This window comes from Miniopterus schreibersii (genome assembly GCF_964146895.1).
Source record: "Miniopterus schreibersii genome assembly, chromosome: 16".
Lineage (NCBI taxonomy): Eukaryota > Metazoa > Chordata > Mammalia > Chiroptera > Miniopteridae > Miniopterus > Miniopterus schreibersii.
The window spans coordinates 11,398,140-11,418,326 of record NC_138116.1 but is presented as its reverse complement, the minus strand read 5'-3'; the positions used below and the strand labels follow the sequence as shown (position 1 = coordinate 11,418,326).

At 41.7% G+C, this 20,187-nt stretch overlaps 2 protein-coding genes across 6 annotated transcripts in view; one reads left to right on the top strand and one right to left on the bottom strand.

Annotated features, from left to right (window-relative positions):
* Nucleotides 1-6,921, bottom strand: part of RPS6KB1 (ribosomal protein S6 kinase B1) — a 32,649-nt gene extending 25,728 nt beyond the window's left edge. Inside the window, exon 1 of one of the 3 annotated variants that reach the window (XM_081160900.1) lies at nucleotides 6,633-6,921. In XM_081160900.1, coding sequence (XP_081017026.1) covers nucleotides 6,633-6,773 — 141 coding nt within the window. In that variant the 5' untranslated portion in view covers nucleotides 6,774-6,921. Of the gene's footprint in view, nucleotides 1-6,030; nucleotides 6,111-6,632 lie in introns of those variants that run through there. The other 2 variants (XM_081160902.1, XM_081160901.1) reach the window with 2 other exon arrangements.
* Nucleotides 6,922-6,970: 49 nt separating this feature from the next.
* On the top strand, nucleotides 6,971-20,187 carry TUBD1 (tubulin delta 1). 3 transcript variants are annotated; one of them, XM_081161530.1, is made up of 11 exons: nucleotides 6,971-7,331; nucleotides 7,826-8,010; nucleotides 8,111-8,320; nucleotides 9,838-9,985; nucleotides 10,726-10,942; nucleotides 11,823-12,054; nucleotides 13,912-14,076; nucleotides 16,205-16,345; nucleotides 17,821-18,004; nucleotides 19,470-19,545; nucleotides 19,722-20,187. In XM_081161530.1, exons 3-11 carry the CDS (start codon nucleotides 8,149-8,151, stop codon nucleotides 19,971-19,973), a joined length of 1,587 nt encoding a protein of 528 aa, XP_081017656.1. In that variant the 5' UTR covers nucleotides 6,971-7,331; nucleotides 7,826-8,010; nucleotides 8,111-8,148; the 3' UTR covers nucleotides 19,974-20,187. The 3 variants fall into 3 exon arrangements, with proteins under 3 accessions (XP_081017656.1, XP_081017657.1, XP_081017658.1); XM_081161531.1 differs by having other exon boundaries at nucleotides 19,470-19,809; XM_081161532.1 differs by lacking the exons at nucleotides 16,205-16,345; nucleotides 17,821-18,004; nucleotides 19,470-19,545; nucleotides 19,722-20,187 and adding an exon at nucleotides 14,190-16,197.

The window sequence follows — 20,187 nt, the reverse complement described above, 5'->3', positions numbered from 1 at the left end:
TGCCTAGCAACTAAGGGTAGCAATGAGGAATGACTATAAATGGGCCCAAAGTTTCTTTTTAGGGTGACAGAAGTGTTCTAAAACTAATTGTGGTGATGGTTGTATAACTATAAATATACTAAAAGTCACTGAATTGTAATGTAAAAATAAAAAAAAACCTTGGCAGCAGGAATTCAGTTGTATTAATATTAAAAATATAGCTTTAGCCCGGCCGGGCATGGCTCAGCGGTTGAGCATCGACCTAGGATCCAGGCCATGGGGGTCCAATTCCCGCTCAGGGCACATGCCCAGGTGGTGGGCTCAATCAATGACTCATCATTGATGTTTCTGTCTCTCCCTCTCCTTTCCTCTCTCTGAAATCAATAAAGATATATTTTTTTTAAAAAAGCAAAAAAAAAAAAAAGAAAATCATTTAAAATATATATATATATATTGCTTTAGCCTGGCTGGGAGTGGCTAAGCGGTTGCGTTGGCCTAGGATCTAGGAGATCACAGTTCAGTTCCCAGTCAGGGCACATGCCCGGGTTGCGGGCTCCATCGCCGGTCCGGGAGTGCAGGAGGCAGCCGATCAATGACTCTCTTGTCATTGATGTTTCTGTCTCTTTCCCTCTCCCTTCCTCTCTCTGAAATCAATAAAGACATATTTAAATATATATATATATACATATATATGTATGTGTATATATATATATATATAGCTTTAAAATGAGTATCTGATTATGAATTCTTTCAATTTATACAAAAGGATATTGCTTAACTGAAAATAGGCTCTATAAAATTAGAAGTTTTTATTGAAAATTTTAGGATAATTCAAAAATTGCTTAAATGAACACATCTCTCTTCAAAGGTACCAGTACACAGTCAAGATACACAAAGAAAACTGATAGTATTCTTAAACAATGAATGCTGAAATGCCCAAACAACACAAGTTTTTAGTAATAACTTGCTCATGGTGTGAACAAGTCAAGATGACATGTAACACCTAAGATAATGTTTCATGATTAGACTGAAGCTTATGGATGGGGCAGTACCAAGAAAAAAATATTCTTGCAGTTTCAATTTGATACAGTTTCTTGGAGGGGGGCTAGGGGTGGCTATGGCTGAAAGTTTTTTGTTCTGGTGCTTCATAAAATCACCCATAATGGCATTACTTTAAAGACAAAAGACTAACTTCTCTCAACTATAATAAAACTGATTATTATATAATTTTTTCCTTTAATGTCAGTTTTACTTAATTCTAAATTAAAGACCACAGAGTAGTTAACACTGAACCATGGCTTTGAAGCCACCTAGAAATATATGCCCTGTGGCTATGTTTCATTTCCGGAGCTGGCAAGGCCTGTATTACCACTTGCATCTGTGTTTATAACTTCTTACCGTTACCTTCTGGAGCAGAAGCATTTGAGGCACAATTCTTTTCTGCTACTCAAAGCTTCTTTTAGAAAAGTCTCACACTAGAAGCATCATACTAACATTATATAACACATACTGACAACTCTCTTTCACAGGAATCTCTTTATTCAGATATTTTTTTTCTGCTGCCGTAAGCGCTATCACTCAACCAATGCTTTTTTTGTGTGCCGCTATGATTGACAGAATCATGCGCATCTAAGGTACCACAAAAGATATACTGTTCCAAACTAGTCCACCAGAATGACTATTTGCAGAGTTTTAAATTAAAATTGCATATAAATTCAAGTTAATACGCTTCAAGTCCCCATGAAAAAGAGCAGTTTATAAAAATTTAAACAAATTGTTACAGAATCGATAAAATATTCTTAATCCACATATTCATTAAATCATTTATCCACTTTCTTGGCTGTTCACACATATTTCCTTATAAAATAATATTCAGTAATTCATGAATTGGGAAAAAGGGGTAAACTTTGCCCAAAATCTTGTGCTATTTAAAAATGTGCCCTGGCTGGATAGCTCAATTGGCTGGAGCACTGTCCCAATAAGTGAAGGCTGCAGGTTTGATCCCTCATTAGGGCACACACAAGAGTCAACCAGTGGATGCATAATAAGTGGAACAATAAATTGATGTTTCTCTCTCTCTCTCTCTCCCTTCCTCTCTCTCTAAAATCAATCAACAAATTTTAAAATGTTTTATGGTAAATCCTAGAAGAAAAATAGGCAGTAAAATCTCAGACATTTCTTGTAGTAGTATTTTTTCTGATATATCTTCTCAGGCAAGGGAAACAAAAGAAAAATAAACAAATGGGACTACACCAAACTATAAAGCTTTTGTACAGCAAAGGAAACCATCAACAAAATGAAAAGACAACCCACTGAATGGGAGAACATATTCACCAATGATACATCTGGTAATGGGTTAATTTCCAAAATTTATAAAGAACTTATAAAACTTATTAAAAAATGGGCAAAGGACTTAAATAGACACTTCTCCAAAGAGGATGCACAGATGGCCAATAGACACATGAAAAGCTTTCAACGTCACTAATCATCAGAGAAATGCAAATTAAAACCACACTGAGATATCACCTCACACCTGTCAGAATGGCTGTCATCAATAAATCAACAAACAAGTGTTGGTGAGGATGTGGAAAAAAGGGAATCTCATGTGGAGAAAAGGGAACCCTTGTGCACTGTTGGTGGGAATGCAAACTGGTGCTACCAATGTGGAAAACAGTATGGAGTTTCCTCAAAAAATTAAAAATGGAACTGCATTATGACCCAGCGATTCCACTTCTGGGAATATACCCAAAGAAACCCGAAATACTAATTCAGAAGAATATATGCACCCCTATGTTCATTGCAGTGTTATTTACAATAGCCAAGATTTGGAAGCAGCCCAAGTGCCCATCAGTAGGTGAGTGGATAAAAAAGCTGTGGTACATATATACAATGGAATACTACTGGGCTATAAAGGAAATCCTACCTTTTGCAACAGCATGGATGGACCTGGAGAGTATTATGCTGAGTGACATAAGCCAGTCAGAGAAAAACAAATATCATATGATTTTTGTGTGGACTCTAATGAACAAAATAAACAAACAAAATAGAAACAGACTCATAGATACAGATAACAGACTGACAGCTGTCAGTGGGGAAGAGGGTTGAGGGGCTGGGTGAAAAAGGTGAAGGGATGAAGGGAAAAAACAAAACATAAAAACAAAACAAAAAAAAGACAACATTATGGTGATTCCCAGAGGGAAAGCAGGGTAGGAGAAGGTGGTAGAGGGCAAAGAGGTGATAAATGATGGCAAAAAGAGACTTGACTTTGGGTGGTGACTGCACGATGCAGTACGCAGATGATGTGTTTTAGGGCTGTACACTGGAAACCTGTATGGTTTTGTTGACCAATGTCACTCCAATAAATTCAATTAAAAAAAATTTAATAAAATATGAAACAAAATAAAAATGCTTTATGGTAAGTATCTACTACAATGCAAAATTAAGCATTGATAATGAGCTTTTTTCCCTATAATTTTTCATAATCATGAATACCTGAATGCATTCTATCTATATAGCACCTTGTTTTTCAAAGCACTAGAAAAATGTTAAACTTTTTGCACAATAAAAATCTGATATTCCAATCAGAAATTCATGCAGTAAGCTGTGACTAATACGAATTAGAGTAAAAACTGAAGATTTTAAATACTGCATTACAATTTTCTATTACGCTTTTAACTTTGTGTCTCCACAGATAGCAAGGGTTTCCAACATTTTCATAATCTAATGAAAATCTCTAAAGAAAAAACTTTCCCTTAGATTCAATTCATTGTGCCTAAATTATACCATCACCAGAAAATACACACACACCAAAAAACACCCTCTCCCCCCCAAAACCTCTTATCCATTGGCTTTATAATAGTCCTCTGAGGTATTCAATCAGGGTCCTTTTTAGTTAGGTAGCTGACATTCAACTTCATCTGTAAAAGTTTTAAATTACTTTCCTCATCTTTTACTCACTGAAGAATACATATATTTACTAATACACATTCACTCAATGTAATATACCTAAAAATATATCTCTGAATAGGACCAATGATTTAATTTAAAAAAAAAAAGAAAAGATAATGCAGCCTCTAGTATTAACTGCATTTATTATTAAGTCTCTAGGCATAGATGAGGGTAAACTTGAATGATTGGTTCCTCAGCAATATGTAACACTGATGAGCTAATTATATTTCCATGAATTAGCTAACTGCTTAACATGACAACATACTGTAATAGTACTTTAAAATACTTTATCTCACACAATCCTCATTTACAGTGAAAAAATGTACCATAGACCTTAAACAATTTATTCTAGGTCACACAGTCAGTGAGCAGGGCTGGAAGGATTTGAATTCACTTTTGACACACCACAAAGAGGTACATTATGAACAAGACTAGTAAATGCAATGGAGAAGCTGTGCAGTGAAGCTTGCTGAATCGAGTCAGAAAACACTACCACTAGTTATCTACACAGTCTTGGGCAGTCATCTCTCTGGCCTATGCCTCAGTTTCCTTACTATAAAATGAAGAAGTGAAGCTACTTTGATATGCACCAATTTTTAAAAAGTTTGTGTACTAAAGGTTATAAATTCACAGTCAGAATATTAATTATGTTACTATAAATTCACAACAGCCTGATTTTCTAAAAATCTAAACTCTCGTTTTTCAGAAAATTAAATTTTATTTTAGAGGAGCCTAGATATCACTGAATCTCCTTGGGTGGCCAACCCAATCCCGCTTGAACTGTTTTTGCTTTTCCCCCTTGAGACACCTCTTAGAATAACACACTCAAAAGAAACATTTTCAACTCCAAAAACATCGTTAAGATACATTTTGCTGAAGCGCTTCCTTAAAATCCTCTTTAATTACCTTTGCTCTTTCCCCAAAGTTCCTCTCCCCAGGGTAGTGGCCACATTTCTCTTTTTCCTATTTCTACCAATTTTTCTGGCCACCTCTTCCACACTCTCTCAAAATCCTTTTTGCTTGTACCCAACAAAACAAATGTCCAGGAGCAGACCAAAACCCAACGAGGTTCCAGTTCATAACGGGTATCTTTAATACAGTATTTTACTGCCAACTCCTTTAACTTCTAATAAACCAATGATCTGGAAATTCTATCAGTTCAACTGATGAAGATTTTATAAAGCACCTTTCCTATCAAGTTTTCTCCCCTGCCCTGCTCCAAAGCCACTGCCAATATAATTGACAAGAGTATGCTGTATGTAATGAAAGTAATCCCATTTTGTTTCAAGTTGTAGCGTATCACATGTTCCATTAAGAGGCTAACTGGAATTACCTATGCAAACATATTAAGAAGTACACATCTCAATGATCCACCTTCCAAACGGTGTAATTTCGATTTAGACTCATTTGATTATGAAAAGAACAGTATTATTTTAGCCTACTTAGTTTCTTAAAGTTTTCAAAGTTCTTTATATATAGCATCTCAATCTTCTGTCAACAAGCAGGGCACAACTTGCCAGAAGGGAAAAACTGGATGAGGGAAAGAAAAGGAAACCCCTTATATAGTTAGAGCAAACATCTGACATGTACTCACCTAGACAATGGAATTTGGAATCTAAATTACCATAAGGATTTGCCCAGAATCAGTGATTTTGTTGTCAGCAAAAATGATAACATCATTTTTGAACTTAAGGTATAATTTGTGATTTTTCAATAAACTTATCTTGAAACAAGAACGATATTTCATAAACAATAACAAACTGTTAAGACAGCAAAGGTAAAAAACCAAGCTATGCATTAAGAAAAACAATTCTAAATTTAACACCCTAGATTACAGCAGGGAAAGCCCTCACACCACCGTTCACAAGTCTCAGTTCAAGCAATTTATTTTTGGCAAGCCAAATCACAGCTGTCAACGCTGGGGTTTTTTCCACCCCAAAATTACATGAAGTATTTAAAAAAAAAAAAAAAGTAGACATCTTCAACTGGGGGAAAAGTAAGTTACAAATGCCGTGTGTTGTTATAAATGCTTTAAAAATAAATTTTAAAAAATCACACGGAAGGGTGTTAAAAAAAAAAAAAAAAAAAAGCAAACAAACAAACCCTGGAAGATGCAGCAGAGCCCCCTTGCTCCCGAAATAAAACTCCTGGTGGCTGTAACAGCAGCGGCAGCGCTACTCCCGACAGAAGTTTTCAGCTGTCACTTCTAACAGCTGAGCGCTTCCTAGGAGAGAAGCGACAGGCCGAGAAGAGAGGTGGTTGTGGGAGGTCTGAAGATTTAACACTGGAAATCTTACACTCGAAGGGAAACCCTTCCGCACTTCACCTGCACTTAAGGGGACGCCCAGCAAGCGCAGTCCCCCTCCCCCAACACACACGCTACACCACTCGCGCCCCGCCACACTCAAGTCCGACAGCTGGAGGAACCGGCCACGCGCCCTTTCTGGTTCCCTCCAGAGGCTGCTCCCGGCTGCGCTCCTCTGGGGCTGGGGACGCGACCTGCACCTGCGAGCCCCGCAGCGGCCTCACACCTCGGGCCAGGTCCGCCCCGCCCGCTCCCCTGTCTCGGGCCGCGCGGCGCTTTTGCTTCTTCTGGAGACTACGCACCCCCTGGGTCCCCGCGCTCTCGGACGCGCCGGGCTTCCACGGCCCGCGCCGCCGTCACGGCCCTGTCACCTCCGGCCCCCCGGGACCCCGGGCCTCACCCCCTCCTCCAGCTCATCCTCAGAGCCCGCGTCCTCTGGCTGGTCCAGGTCTATGTCAAACACTCCTGCCATGTCCTCAGCTTCCCTGTCTCGGAAGTCCGGCGCTGGGTAAAAGCCGTCCCGCCTCCGTCGTCGCCTCATGGGCCCGGACCCGCCGCAGACACCACTGCCGCTGCCGCCATCACCGGCTGCTTGGGCTCAGTGCGTCTGCGCCTAGGCCTTAGACTGGCTCCTCAAGTTCAGCGCTAGAGCATGCGCACACGGTTCGGTGAAGCCGACTGTGGGCAATGAACATGCGTAGAACTATCGCCGGGAGTCAGGTACTGGCAGAAACATGCGCAGAACCGCTGCCGAAGCCGCTGGTGGAAACTAGATCAGGCGCGTCGTCAGCTAACGCGTTTGACGGACAGTGAGCATGCGTACCGTGTCTGAAGTTCATAAATTGAAATTGAACATGCGTAATTAACCTTTATGAATAGAAAAGGGGAAAAAAATCCACATACTACAAACCTCGTCGTTTGTGGAACATGCGCATTCGCTCCCCCTAGCCTTTTGGGTGTTGAAAGTGAGCATGCGCGTAATGGCTCTCTGCAGTTGGAGCGGGACGGAAACGGCTGGTCCTGGGGCTGAGAGTGGGGTTAATGGGGAACCCCTGGGGTTCGTGGGGGAACGGAGAGGCTTGGCTTTGCTATTTACTAGGTAAGTGGCCTTGCAAAAGTCACATAACCTTTCAGAGCCTCAGTTTCCTTATCTATAAAATGAGAGGAATGATACCCAGTTTGCAGGGTAGTTTGAACATTGTAAGTACAGAGTGTGGCTCACAACCCGCTGCTCTTCGCAGCGCTGCATAGACCCGGTGTGGTATTTACCCCCCCAAACAATGTCTCTTTTTCATTGTTAAAAAATAGTGTGCTGTAGCATTTCATCTGGTCCAATTTTTCCAAGCTTGGTCTTCCTTGCTGTCCTATCTGAGCTAAATACAAAGTATTTCTTATCAATGTTACTGTAGTTACCGCGCCAGAAAGGTGATTGGTGGAGAGAGTCAGCCGGTATTTAGAAGAGAAAATTAATGTTAACTAAGTGCACGATTGTTGAGCTAACTTCTGCATTTTATGTGTCCCTGTGGTGGGAAGTGTATACTGTTCATTCCTTCAACCAGCATTCATTTCGTTCTGTTTTAAATGCATGCATAGGGAAATAGCGAATACAAATCGGATTCTGGAAACCGGTGAGCTGTGTATGAGTGGATTTGGGTACAGTGAATCCGAAATCCGAAAAAACCACGAAGAGAAAAAGAACAAGTTCCTTAAACGATTGGCTCCTTCGATGACACGGCTGTTTCATCTATAACACCATATATGTACATGGCATTTTAAAAGTATGTATTTTTATTGCTGTATGTGAACAGGTGGCATTTTATTTGTTCTTTATGTATTGGCAATGCAGTGGTTCTCAAAGCCTATATTTTTCTGTTACAGGTTGCTCACTTTTTTAAGGAAACCGTTCGCGTCTCAGCATGTCAATAGTAACGGTGCAGCTTGGTCAGTGCGGCAATCAGATTGGCTTTGAAGTGTTTGATGCTTTATTTAGTGATTCATACGGTCCCCAGCAGCTCTGCTCTAAAAGAGAGAATGAGGCATATCAAGCATCTTGCAAAGAAAGGTTCTTCAGGGAGGAGGAAATTGGAGGTATGTGTAGCCCATGTCTGAACCCCATCCCTTCCCATCTTTCGAGGGAGTGATTTAGCTCTTGATCTTTTGTTTCTGTGTTAACAACCTTTGCCTTTATGGTGGCATCTTGTCCCTCCGCACACGAACGTGCTCAGATCTTGCCAACCTAAAAACAAACAAACAAACCAACAAAACTTCTCTTGACGATAGCTTTTTTCTTCTTTATTATCTCTTTGCCTTCTCCCATCTAAGAGTCTCAAAGGATAACCCTCTTTAACCAGCTATGATCTTGCTTCTGCCCTACACCACAGATGCTGCTCTAAGAAGAGTTCCCAGTGATACCTTAATCACCAAATCCAGTGACTGTTGTCTTTTCTTAATTCACTTACCTTCTCTACTGCATTTGATAACAGTAACTGTAAAACTCCCTCTTTGAAACTCCTCCTTAGAGTCTGAACTTTTCTTCTCCAGTGGTTGTATCTCAGGTTCTCCTCTGTCCTCTGTTGTATAGTTCTCTCTGTGCAATTTCAGTTTCTCTTGTAATTTGCTACATTTTTTACACGAGTTGACTCTCACATCTCTAGCCTAGCCTTGCTCCCAGGCTGCAGACCGATTAGTGAACATCTCCACTTGCATTTCCCATGTGTACCTCAAACTCAGCATCTCAATACCCAGGAGTGTTCATGATCTTTCCTTTAAAACTTGGGCTCTTCCTGCCCACATGCCATCAAACATCAAGATCTGCTTAACTTACCTCCTACATATCTCTTGAAACTCTTCTGCCCTTTCCAGCTTCACTATCGTTGCTGTAGTTCTGACTCTTGTCCTCTCACCTGGACTGTTTCAAGACACTCTTTCTGAATTTCCCTCTCTAGGCTCTTGTGTCTATCACATCTGTCGTCCACACTGCTATATTAAAAAAGACATCTGATTGTTCCTCCCCTGCTTGAATATTTTCATTCCTTTCACATTGCCTAAAAGATACATTTCAAGCTTTTTAACATTGTATACAAGGACATCCAAGATCTGAGCCCCGCCTGCTTTCCATCTCCATCCATCACTTCCACCCCCTCCTTCTCCATTGTCTGCTTCAACAACCCTAAACTGCTTGCTGTGCTCACGGTATTTTGCTCCTCTGAATGTACTACTCTGTTAGTGTGGATTTGTCGTGGGTCATCACATGATACAGTGACGAAGTGTTTCACCTCTCCAGCTAGTCCTTCTAGGGCTGGATTGATGTCTTCATCTCTGTGTTCCCAGCACAGTACATGGCACACTGTAAGCACTCAAGGGATGTTTGGAGACCTCACCCAGTGATCATTTTAGCTCACACTGATTCATCCTCAGCAGAATGCTGGGCATTATGAACCACCTGCATATACCTGCTGCTGCACACCTTGATTTCTAAGCAGTATGACAAATCTTTCTATCTTCAAATTTTGGATTTGGGGTGAAGGGACTTAGAAGTTTATACTCTGTGTTAACCCAAATAAGATATATGAAATATTATTCTTTTATTTTTTTCCCCTCTTTAGTTCCAGTTGCCCGGGCTGTACTTGTTGACATGGAACCTAAAGTTATCAATCAAACACTATCAAAGGCTGCCCAGTCTGGCCGATGGAAATACGGCCAGCGTTCAGGCTTCTGTCAAAAACAAGGTTCAGGAAACAACTGGGCATATGGGTAAGAATAACTCATCATGATTTTTCAGTTTAAATACAGCTACATAGTAGATTTGTAGATAGTGTAGTTACAACTGCACAGTTGATATACCGAGCACATAATCTTGAAATTGCTATTTTAAAATTTAGGGTGTAACGTCACCCAGAAGAAACTGTCATTCTATCTCATGTGTGTCTGTGCTTCTGGCCCAGGGTTCTCCACTTCTCCTCTGTCTTTCTGCCGACTAACTTATCAGTATAATATCTTTGTCTCGCAGGTATGCCAGCTAATGGGGAATACAACGAGGCAATAGTATTCCAGGGCTCAGGGCTCAATTCAGAAATTCTGATTTATTTGATATGGGGTGAAGCCCAGATGTTGGGATTTTTCACAGCTTCCCTAGGTGATTGTAATGTGCAGAAAAGTGTGAGAACCACTGCTTTAGGAGTATTGTTATGAGTATTGAATACTATGTTATACCATAAACTTACAGAACTACCTGGTGATTGGAGTCTCCAGCTAAAGAAGTAGCTTTTAACGGAGAATTTTCTGTACCTAGTCGATTCACTCTCCTAGCAGTCCTACTCTACCTGTTAAATATCTTTAACTTGTGTATTTTAAATTTTGTGCCTTTCATGAGAGTTAGTGCACTTTCATAGGTTTTAAAAGCATTCTCTACCCTCTATCTTTCTATCTACATTGCATGTCTCTGGTTAAATTGTGAGGTGCGTGTTTGTGTTTGTTCCTTTTGCGTTGCACAGTTACTCTGTTCATGGACCCAGGCATGAAGAATCTATAATGAACCTAATCCAGAAGGAAGTAGAGAAATGTGACTCTCTGGGTGGTTTTTTCATCGTAATGAGTATGGCTGGAGGCACAGGGTCTGGGCTAGGAGCCTTCGTTACACAGAATTTACAAGATCGGTATTGCAGCTCTTTGAAAATGAATCACATTATATGGCCTTATGGAACTGGTGAGGTATGAACACATTAATCAAAATGTTTATATTGGCATTCTTTGGTGGTGAAATACATGTAGGCAAAATATTGATCTGACCCTTTCTTTGGAAATGCTGAGTTACTGCATCAGGAATGACTATACAATATGGTACTTGCATGAACAATTCATTTAACTTTGCTTAAACTTCTCCAAACAAATGAGGTGTCCTTGTTTCTAAAAATTCCAAAGAAGACAATTGCGCATTTTCTCTCAGGAACCCATTCCTGGGTTAGTCCCTCTGGCTACAGTATATAAAGCAGGGACCTTGAGAAATCATAACATGGAGGTGAGATAAGTCACTGTAAGCAAGGATGTAGGAAGAAAGTGTGATAATAATACAGCTTATTGAACCCTTAGTATATACAGGGCACTCTTCTAGTGATTTACGTGCATCCTATCATCAACCTTCAAAATTCCAGGAGGCTGGTATAATTATTATTCCCATTTTACAAGGGGGGAAACTGAGGCATAGAGAGGTTAAATAACTTGCCCAAGGCCTAGCCGGTTTGGCTCAGTGGTTAGAGTGTCGGTCCACGGACTGAAGAGTCCCAGGTTTAATTCCGGCCAAGGGCACGGACCTCAGTTGCAGGGCGCATGGGGGAGGCAACCAATCAGTGTGTCTCTCTCACATCAATGTTTCTCTCTCTCTCTCCCCCTTCCACTCTCTCTGAAAAGCAATGGAAAAAAATATCCTCGGGTGAGGATTACAAATAAATAAAATAAAAAATAACTTGTCCAAGACCATATAGCCAGAAAGCAACAGAGCCAGGATTTGATCCCAGGCAGGAAGCCCTGGGAACCCACCCTCTTAACCACTCTTCTCTCCCGCCTTTCCTATTTCTGACCTTTCTCTCTCCAGGTTATTGTTCAGAATTACAACTCCATTTTGACTCTTTCTCACTTGTACCGATCTTCGGACGCCCTCCTTGTTCATGAGAACGATGCTGTTCATAAGATCTGTGCAAAACTGATGAATATCAAGCAGATCTCCTTTAGGGATATGAACCAAGTCGTCGCCCATCAGCTGGGAAGTGTGTTCCAGCCCACGTACTCCGAGGAAGGCCCACCCCACTACAGAAGAAACCCGCTAGGTATCTGTCCTCCTGTGTGTGACTGGTAGGAACGTCTTAAGTTCTGAAAGCCTCGAAGTTACTCTTCCTTGGACCCTCTCCTCTGCCTGCAGGTACACTCGGTCTCCCTCATCTCAGAAGCCTTCACAAGGAGCCACTTAGCTCTCTGAACTGTCTTACGGAAATGATTGGGGAAGTTACTAAATGTCTCAAAAGAGGGGTGGATACCCACTGACTGTGTTCTTCAGGATTCTCTATACTTCTCTCTCTCTGTCTCTCGCCTTTTTCAAAAACTTTGAGGTATATTTCACATACCGTACAATTCACCCATTTAAAGTGTGCAAGTCAGTGTCTTTTAGCATATCCACGAAGTTGTACAACCGTCATTTTCATCAGTCCATAAAGAAACCCACCATTCGGTTCAGTGGAGGGGCGGGGGGGGCATCTGTAATACTTTCAACAATAAAGAAAAAATGCTGATTCAAAAGAACTGGGGAAAAAAATAATAATAGAAAATAAAGAAACCCACCATTCTCTTTTCAGCTCATTTGGCACACAGTGCCTCACCAATTCAATACTCTAGGTCCCAATGGCTCCATACTCTACACCGCACCCCCTTTCCCAAAGAGTTTTCTCTTTCCCTGCCCCAGTTTTCTTAGTTACCTTCTGCTGCTTTAAATTTAGCATGTTCTGAATGTATTCTTCATATTTTCCCCCGTCTGCCCCCTCCTGCCACCCCTTCCTCAGCCCTACCTCCTGGTCTGTCCCTCGGTCCTCCTACCTGAGCGGTGCGCCAGACCTGTAGGGACCGTCCCTGCCATCTGTCTGGGTTTCCCCCCACTCCCCTGCCTCTCTGACACCGGCTCATAGTGTCAGTCTCTCTCAGCTGATGCACAAAGCAGACTAACGTCTTCCTAGTCTCCTGTTATTTCTTGGCCTAACAACAGCAGCTCGCCTCTCTCGGGCCATTCCTGTCTCGGGCGGTCCTGAAGCCGCCTCCTCCCAGCTGCCCGCCTCGCCTGCAGCGCGTCTCGCACACACACCCCGCGGGAGCCTCCCGCGCACAGGCCTAACCCCTGCTCTCTCCTCTCACCCCGCGGCCCAGCTACCTGCCGCCGTGACAGTTCCTTAGCCTGACCTCCGCCTTGTGCCCTGACCACTCACCTTCTGGCTTCATCGCCTACTTCTGCCTCTTTTCGGATCCCCACCTGCTTTTCATCTGCCTCCACCGTTTTCCTTCAGTCTGGCACTTTCTTGCCCCGGTCCCTTTGCTCTCTGCCCCTCTGCCCCTCACCTCTGCTGACACCTTACCCATCCTTCAGGGTCCAGTTCAAGGGGTAAGTTTTCCTTAAAGCTCTTCCACGGAGGCCTTTAGCTGGCATAAGCTTCTGTTCTCTCTCTCAGTCCACTCGGGCTGCTGTAGCCCGTAGGCTGTGTGGCCTGCGAACAACATCAGTTTGTTTCTCACAGTTCTGATTATCATTTAACTAGATAAAATAAATCAGTGAGCCAGGAACATTTCTAAAGGAATATTGAGTGGATACAGAATGACAGTGAAAGCATATTAATTCTCGTGCTTGCTTTGTGTTCCCGGGATTTAGCTAAATATTTCATCCATGCGTCCAGTTACTTGGCTTCTAAACTCTTTTCGGCAAAGTTTTGTTTCTCACTCATGCTAAAGTTGGTGCCAAAATGAAGCAAACACATAGTCTTTAATAGACCGTCTCTGAGATTTTATTTACATTTTAAAATTTGAGCAATCTGGCTTTGGAGGAGAAAAGACCCAAAGACCATCAAATCATGGTTGTGTATAGGCCAACGGGAGCAATGCGGAATTAAAAATTTAGTTAAGGTTTTTTTTTTCTTTTTTCTTTACAGGCGACTTAATGGAGAATTTAGTGCCCCATCCTGAATTCAAGATGCTGGGCATTCGTAACATTCCTCAGATGTCTGAGCATTCCCTGGCATACAGCACGTTTACTTGGGCTGGCCTCCTCAAGCATTTGAGACAGATGCTCATTTCTAATGCGAAAATGGAAGAAGGTAAAGGGTATTTTAAAAATACATAGCCCACAGCCGGGAAGCATGCCTGTGCTGGAGTTCTCAATATAAACTGGCCGGGGCCCATTGAAATAATGGTCCCTTCTTCTGGCCAGGGAGGCGCCTGCAAAGAACTCACCAGGACATCCCAGGAGGGCTTCTTAATCACCGCACAGTGTCATTCCCCCCCCCCAAAATGTCAGATAAGTGTGACATTTATTTTTACTTACATGTTATTTTTACCAAAGTAACATATGGACAGCATTTTTATAAAACAGGTAGCCAAAACTCAGCTAAGTGTATACTTATGTCCATTTTAATTTTTACAGGTTTGTATTATAAACATGAAATACTTACAGATTTTATGTTCACATACATTGCATTGTATGTATATTATATCTCAGGGGTTTTTTTAAAGCCAAGTAATTGTCCTGCATGAATTTATAATGAGAAAAAGAGCAGTCCCCTGCCTTGCACTTCCCCGCTGCCCAGCTGATGCCCTACTTTCAATGTTTTTAGCTGCGGCTTCCGGAATTTGCCTCCATATCCCTAAATATCTTGCTTATACTGTTATTTATTTTCAAGGTTTAGATATTATCAAAATATATTGCCTTCCTAGTGTGAAAATTGAGGATGGAACCTTCTTACACCCCCTCTCTTGAATCTTTTAGGATTTTCTCTGTCTTTAACATTCTGGAATTCCTTAGTGTGGACCTTTGGTTTATCTCGGCAGAACGTAACTTTTGTTTTTTTGTTTTTAATCTGTCTTGTTTACTGCTTTATCTTCAGAGCCTGAAACAGTGGCCCAGCACGGAGTGTCCCTGAGGCTGAGCCTCAGTGGCTTAGCCTTTCCTGAGCACACACCTCCGGGATGGAGGGGAGCACTCCCCCTGCTGCAGGGAGTGGGCCCGTCTGCAGCTCTCACTGCTTCTCATTTGGATTTTTAACTAATCCCCCTGCTTCTTCCCCTTTTAGAAGTGCCCGGCCTGCTTCCAGGACCTCCACTGTGGGCAGGAGCTTCAGCTTTTCCTGGTTGCTAAATTAGCAGCCACTGGTTTATTTGCTTTCCAGCTTCCAAAATTTTGCTGCCATTCTCTCCTCCGCCATTCTCTTTTTCTCTTGCTCATGCCTTTTAAATAGTCCGTGTACTATCTTGTTAGTGAGATCTGGGGGGAGAGAGGCAGTAAACTGGTCTGTTCGGTCTGTCATGTTTAACTGGAAATTACTACTATTAGTTTTGTAGCGTAGTATTATTTTACCACAAATCACAATAACTTACATTTCATTGTAATACCTTATGGATTTTAGATTATAGTGCCTGAGGTTTGGAGATAAGTAGAGAGTTCACATCTTAAAGTAATGCTTCCTGAATTTTTTGGCCACAGTACATACCTGTTTTTCTAGCAAAACCTGTTAACATCTGAGGGAACAGGGTGTTCCTAAGGGTAGTGTAAGGTGTGCTGCGTTGAGCTTAGGTCAAGAAACCACAATTTGCTTAGTCATTTTCCTATGAGGGACTTTAGGGTGTTAACTTTTTTTTTCACAGTTATAGATAGAGCTTTTTTTAAAAAAATGAATTTATTGGGTGACATTGGTTAATAAAATTATGTAAGTTTCAGGTGCGCAATTCTATAATAGAGCTTTGAACATATAAATGTTTATGTATATAAATATATGACTATATATATATATATATCACTAACAAGGTTAAAGAATACTGGTTTAAAACTCTTCATATGTTATCAGACTGCTCTATATAAAGATTGACCCCATTAAAGTTGCCATCAGCAGTATATATGTTTCCACATGTCCTAGCAACCAAGAGGGAGCCAGGCAGAAGTAACAATGTCTCTCACGACCTAGCTGTGGAAGTCACACACCGTCGTTTCTGCACCATCCTTTTGGTCATTAAGGTCAGCCCTGTCCCCTGTAGGAGGGGACCACACAAGGGCCTGAATTCCAGGAGGCAGAGATCACTGGGGTTCACCTGGGAGGCTGGCTACCACTCCCTTTTAGCAGAAAGAACAACTTTTAGTTGTCAAATAAAAACGTATGTAAAATACACGTTCCGTAACCCACTTCTCTCCTTGTTCAGCTTTTATAAAATCCCTTGCCTATTTTCTCTTGGGAGGTATCGATTGGCAGGTACGGCCGCCTGTATCGGGGCGCCCTCCGCTCGGTAAAACGTCCGTCCGCAGGGAGCTCCCCTTCAACGCGTCCCTTGCCAACCTGCTGGTCCTTCGCGGGAAAGAGGCGCACGGCGCGGACCTGGGTGAGCAGAAGCGACGGTGAAAATTACCATGTACTTTTGCACATGTTCGTGGTACACATGGTTTTTTCAAATAGTCCCTGAACTTATTCTTAGAGAAAGGAAAATGGTAACTGTGTTTTTGTAGCACAGTGTAACTGAGGCCCAAACTCGAGGTGGTTTAAACAAGATGTAAGTTCCATTCTTTCTCCTGAATCCGGCTGCTCCTCGGCTCTACCTCCTGGCTTCCTCCCTTTCAGCCCAAGACATCGGGAGAGCCTCAGCCGTGAAATCACATAGGAAGGAGCAGAGAAGGGCGTAGATGGGGCCTGGATCACACGCCGCACCTCCCGGCAAGGTCACCCTGAGCACAGTCAGAATTTGGGTGCTCTGCTCCTAAAGAAGGGAGAACAGGTCTGTGGGACAAGTGGTCTCTGTGCCAAGCACTTTGGTACAGAATTTTGGGGAAGTTGAAAGAGCAGCTCTCTGACCGGTTTTGTGTTTCCCGTGGCAAGTCCTCACTTGGCGGTTTCAGCAGTCAGGTGGCTGCTTCTCGCTGTGATATAAAGAACACAACCTAGTCCTTAGACAAAAAGCTGGTAACAGGTAAAAAGAGACCATTTCAAGTCAATCACGGGGTATGCTTTCTTCATAGTCTTATTTTAGGTTTTCAAGTAAGAGAATTAATAGAAGGATAGATACAGCAAATGACACGGGTACATAGCGGTGTCCTTGGGTGTTCTTGCAGAGACATTCATCGCAGAATCTTTCACACTAACAAAACGGTAGCAACAACCTAAATGTCCAAACAGTAGGAACTGTTCATATTATGGTCTGGTCATATAAAGAGCCTTTAAATATGAGTGATATTTATTGAAATGGAAAGGTGGTTCACAACAGATTGGTGAATGAAAAATGCAGACTCTACCCCCTGGCTGGGTGGCTCGGTTGGTTGGAGCATCGTCCCACGTACACTGAAAGGTTGCGGGTTCGATTACCGGTCAAGGCACATACATAGGTTGCAAGCTCGATCACCAGTCGGGGCACGTATGGAAAGCAACCTATCAATGTTTTCTCACGTCAGTGTTTCTCACTCTCCCATCTTTTCTCTCTAAAATCAATAAGCATATCCTCAGGCGAGGATTTTTTTTTAAATGCAGACTATAGAAGAACATATGTATAAAATTACACACACAGGGTCAGCAAAATGTCCATAGTCATGTCTGGCTGGTGGCATTTCAGCTGTTCAGTTGACTTAAACGTTTTCTTCATAATACTTTTCTGAATGGTGTGAGTTATTCATTTTTTTTTTATGATGAGTATAAATCCAAAAGCTAGTTTTATTTTTTTAATTAAACTTTTTTTTCAATATAAAGCTAGTTTTAAAAGGCAAAACAAAAGGAGATTTTTGGCGAAGTGGATAAGGAAATATTCCTTTATTAATTTTTCAAAATTAATGATTTACAGTGTGAACAATGGCTTGTGTTGTTTTTCTCTAGGGGGATTTAGAGATCCAGCTCTCTACACTTCCTGGTTAGACCCGGATAATGCTTTCAGTGTGTGGAAAACCCAGCGAGCCTTTGGCAAATATGAGAAGTCTGCAGCATTGGTCAGCAACAGCCAGTTCTTAGTAAAACCACTTGATATGATTGTGGGCAAAGCATGGAATATGTTTGCTTCAAAGTAAGTAAAAGATAAATGTACAAACCTCCCTAACCTTAGGCAGATGATAAAATGTTAAAACACAAGGCAGGATCTGGAGCGTCTCAGTCTGTTTGGGCTGCTTTGACAAAAATAGCATAGACCGGGTAGCCTATAAAGAATCAGTATTTGTTTCTCACAGTTCTGGAGGCTGGAAAGTCCAAGGTTAAGGTGCTGGCAGATTGGATGTCTGGTGAAAATGTACTTTCTGGTTCACAGGGGGTATCTTTTCTCTGTGTCCTCAAATGGCAGGACAGAGGCACTTTCAAGGGCCCTAATCCCATTCCTAAGGGCCCCACCCTCCCTCCCTGATACCATCAATGTGGAGGAACACAAACATTCAATGCATAGCATGGAGTAAGCATGGCTACCACTTTGTAGGTGTGAAACTTTAGGCATGTTACTTCAGGCTTCGTTTCCTTACCTGCACAATGGGTCCAAACTGAGAAGATCTTTGGGGACGATTAAATGAGATAATCATGTCCAAACACCAAGTGCAGTGCCCGACTAGTAAATGCTCAGGCATTGCTGGATACTACTATTATTGTTGTTGTTGACTAAATTAGTTTCTAAATGAAATGAAATTAGAGTAGAAATTTCATTATAAGACAGGGACAGTAAGGTAGTTTCTAAAATCAGATCCTTGAAAGAATGGAAGAGATCCTGCTCTTGCTCAGTAAGAAATATTGCAAGTTCAACTCCACTTGATACTAAGAAATGTCTACTTTGTCCGTACTAAGAAATGTGTTACTGGGTCTCCTGACCTCTGCCACAATGACTGACTGTCAAAGCAAAATTCCTCAAATGATTGGACAAGCCCTCTGATTTGCTAGGATTCCCAAGCCCCCCCCTTTCTTGTACATGGGCGTGATCATTCCATAACCCCCACTCCTCAGGACCGTGACCTCTGTCGTTTCCGGGCACCCTTCTCTTCCCACTCTCAGTACATGGTAGCAGCCAACTCCTTTGAGCATTTCTCCCCGCTCAACATTTTGGGGAGTAGGGGTATTAAGGGGACCTGGCAGAACTACAAACTAAAAGTTGTCCGAAAAATACTTGGGAGGCTTCACCCCGTTCCTGGAACAAGATTAATGTCTACAGTTTTAAGCCTTAGATTAAACATCTCAGGCACTTTTTAGAGTTTCTATTGAGCCCGGTCATCTCTCGCAGGGTGTGGAGTATGTGCTGGGTGGACAACCAAATCCGAACCCGCTGCATTTCCTGTGCACCTCTAATTGTCAGTCTCTCGGACACTAAGAAGGCAGGGAGCCTGCGTGAACTTTGGAAGTTTGCTAATCTTTGGAGCCAGCATTGAATCAAATATAAGACACTTAAGAGATTCTGCCACGTTCAAATACTCATGAACTAGGAAATGCCTATGTTTGATTTTAAGAGGTATTCATTTGTCTGGGATTTTTAATTTTACATTTCCTGTTTCTTTTACCAGAGCCTATATTCATCAGTACACAAAATTTGGAATTGAAGAAGAGGACTTTTTGGACAGTTTCACGTTGTTAGAACAGGTCGTTGCCAGTTACCGCAACCTCTGATCTTGAACAGAGGGCTCAAGGGAAAAAGTACCTTACGTCGTCTTTGGACTAAAATATTTTCAATACTATTTTCACTGTACGTTTTCAAATTCTGATCTTTTAAAAGCAGCTAAATCAAATGCTGATTTCTTCTGCATACTTTCCCACAGGAGGAAAACCTTTTACATGGAGAAGAGCATGTTTTCAATGAAAACATCTACTTGGTATTTTCACTTGTAAGACAAAAAAATTGGTGCTTCTATGAAGAACGTTGGAAACGCTTTGCTGAGATGTTGGAACTCTGGAACTATCCAAAAGAGGGAATATTCTGTTTTGCCCCTATATGGCTAACTCTTCTCTCTCTATTCCAAGAAAGATTCATTAAATATGAGCTAAACTTTCACAGCACAATTTTAAGTTAAGAAATTGCAATTCTGTATTTAAATGTATTTATCTTTGAAGTGAATGCTTTGAACCACAAGAGGGAGCTGTTGTTAAATGTTACAGGGTGAACGTCTATTGACTATTTCATTCTGTAACAGGTAAGATTTTCCACTTTAAGCAGCTATTTAAAAATAAATGTTAGGATTTTGTTAATAAATATACATCATGCTTAAATACAAAAGTAAGTGAGTA

Excerpts from the sequence above, each read along its gene's own strand:
- TUBD1 (XM_081161530.1), top strand. The coding sequence starts at position 8,149 with ATGTCAATAGTAACGGTGCAGCTTGGTCAGTGCGGCAATCAGATTGGC. Across the intron at positions 14,077-16,204 it reads TAATGCGAAAATGGAAGAAG|GTATCGATTGGCAGGTACGG; the intron begins GTAAAGGGTATT and ends TTCTCTTGGGAG. Across the intron at positions 18,005-19,469 it reads TGGAATATGTTTGCTTCAAA|AGCCTATATTCATCAGTACA; the intron begins GTAAGTAAAAGA and ends TTCTTTTACCAG.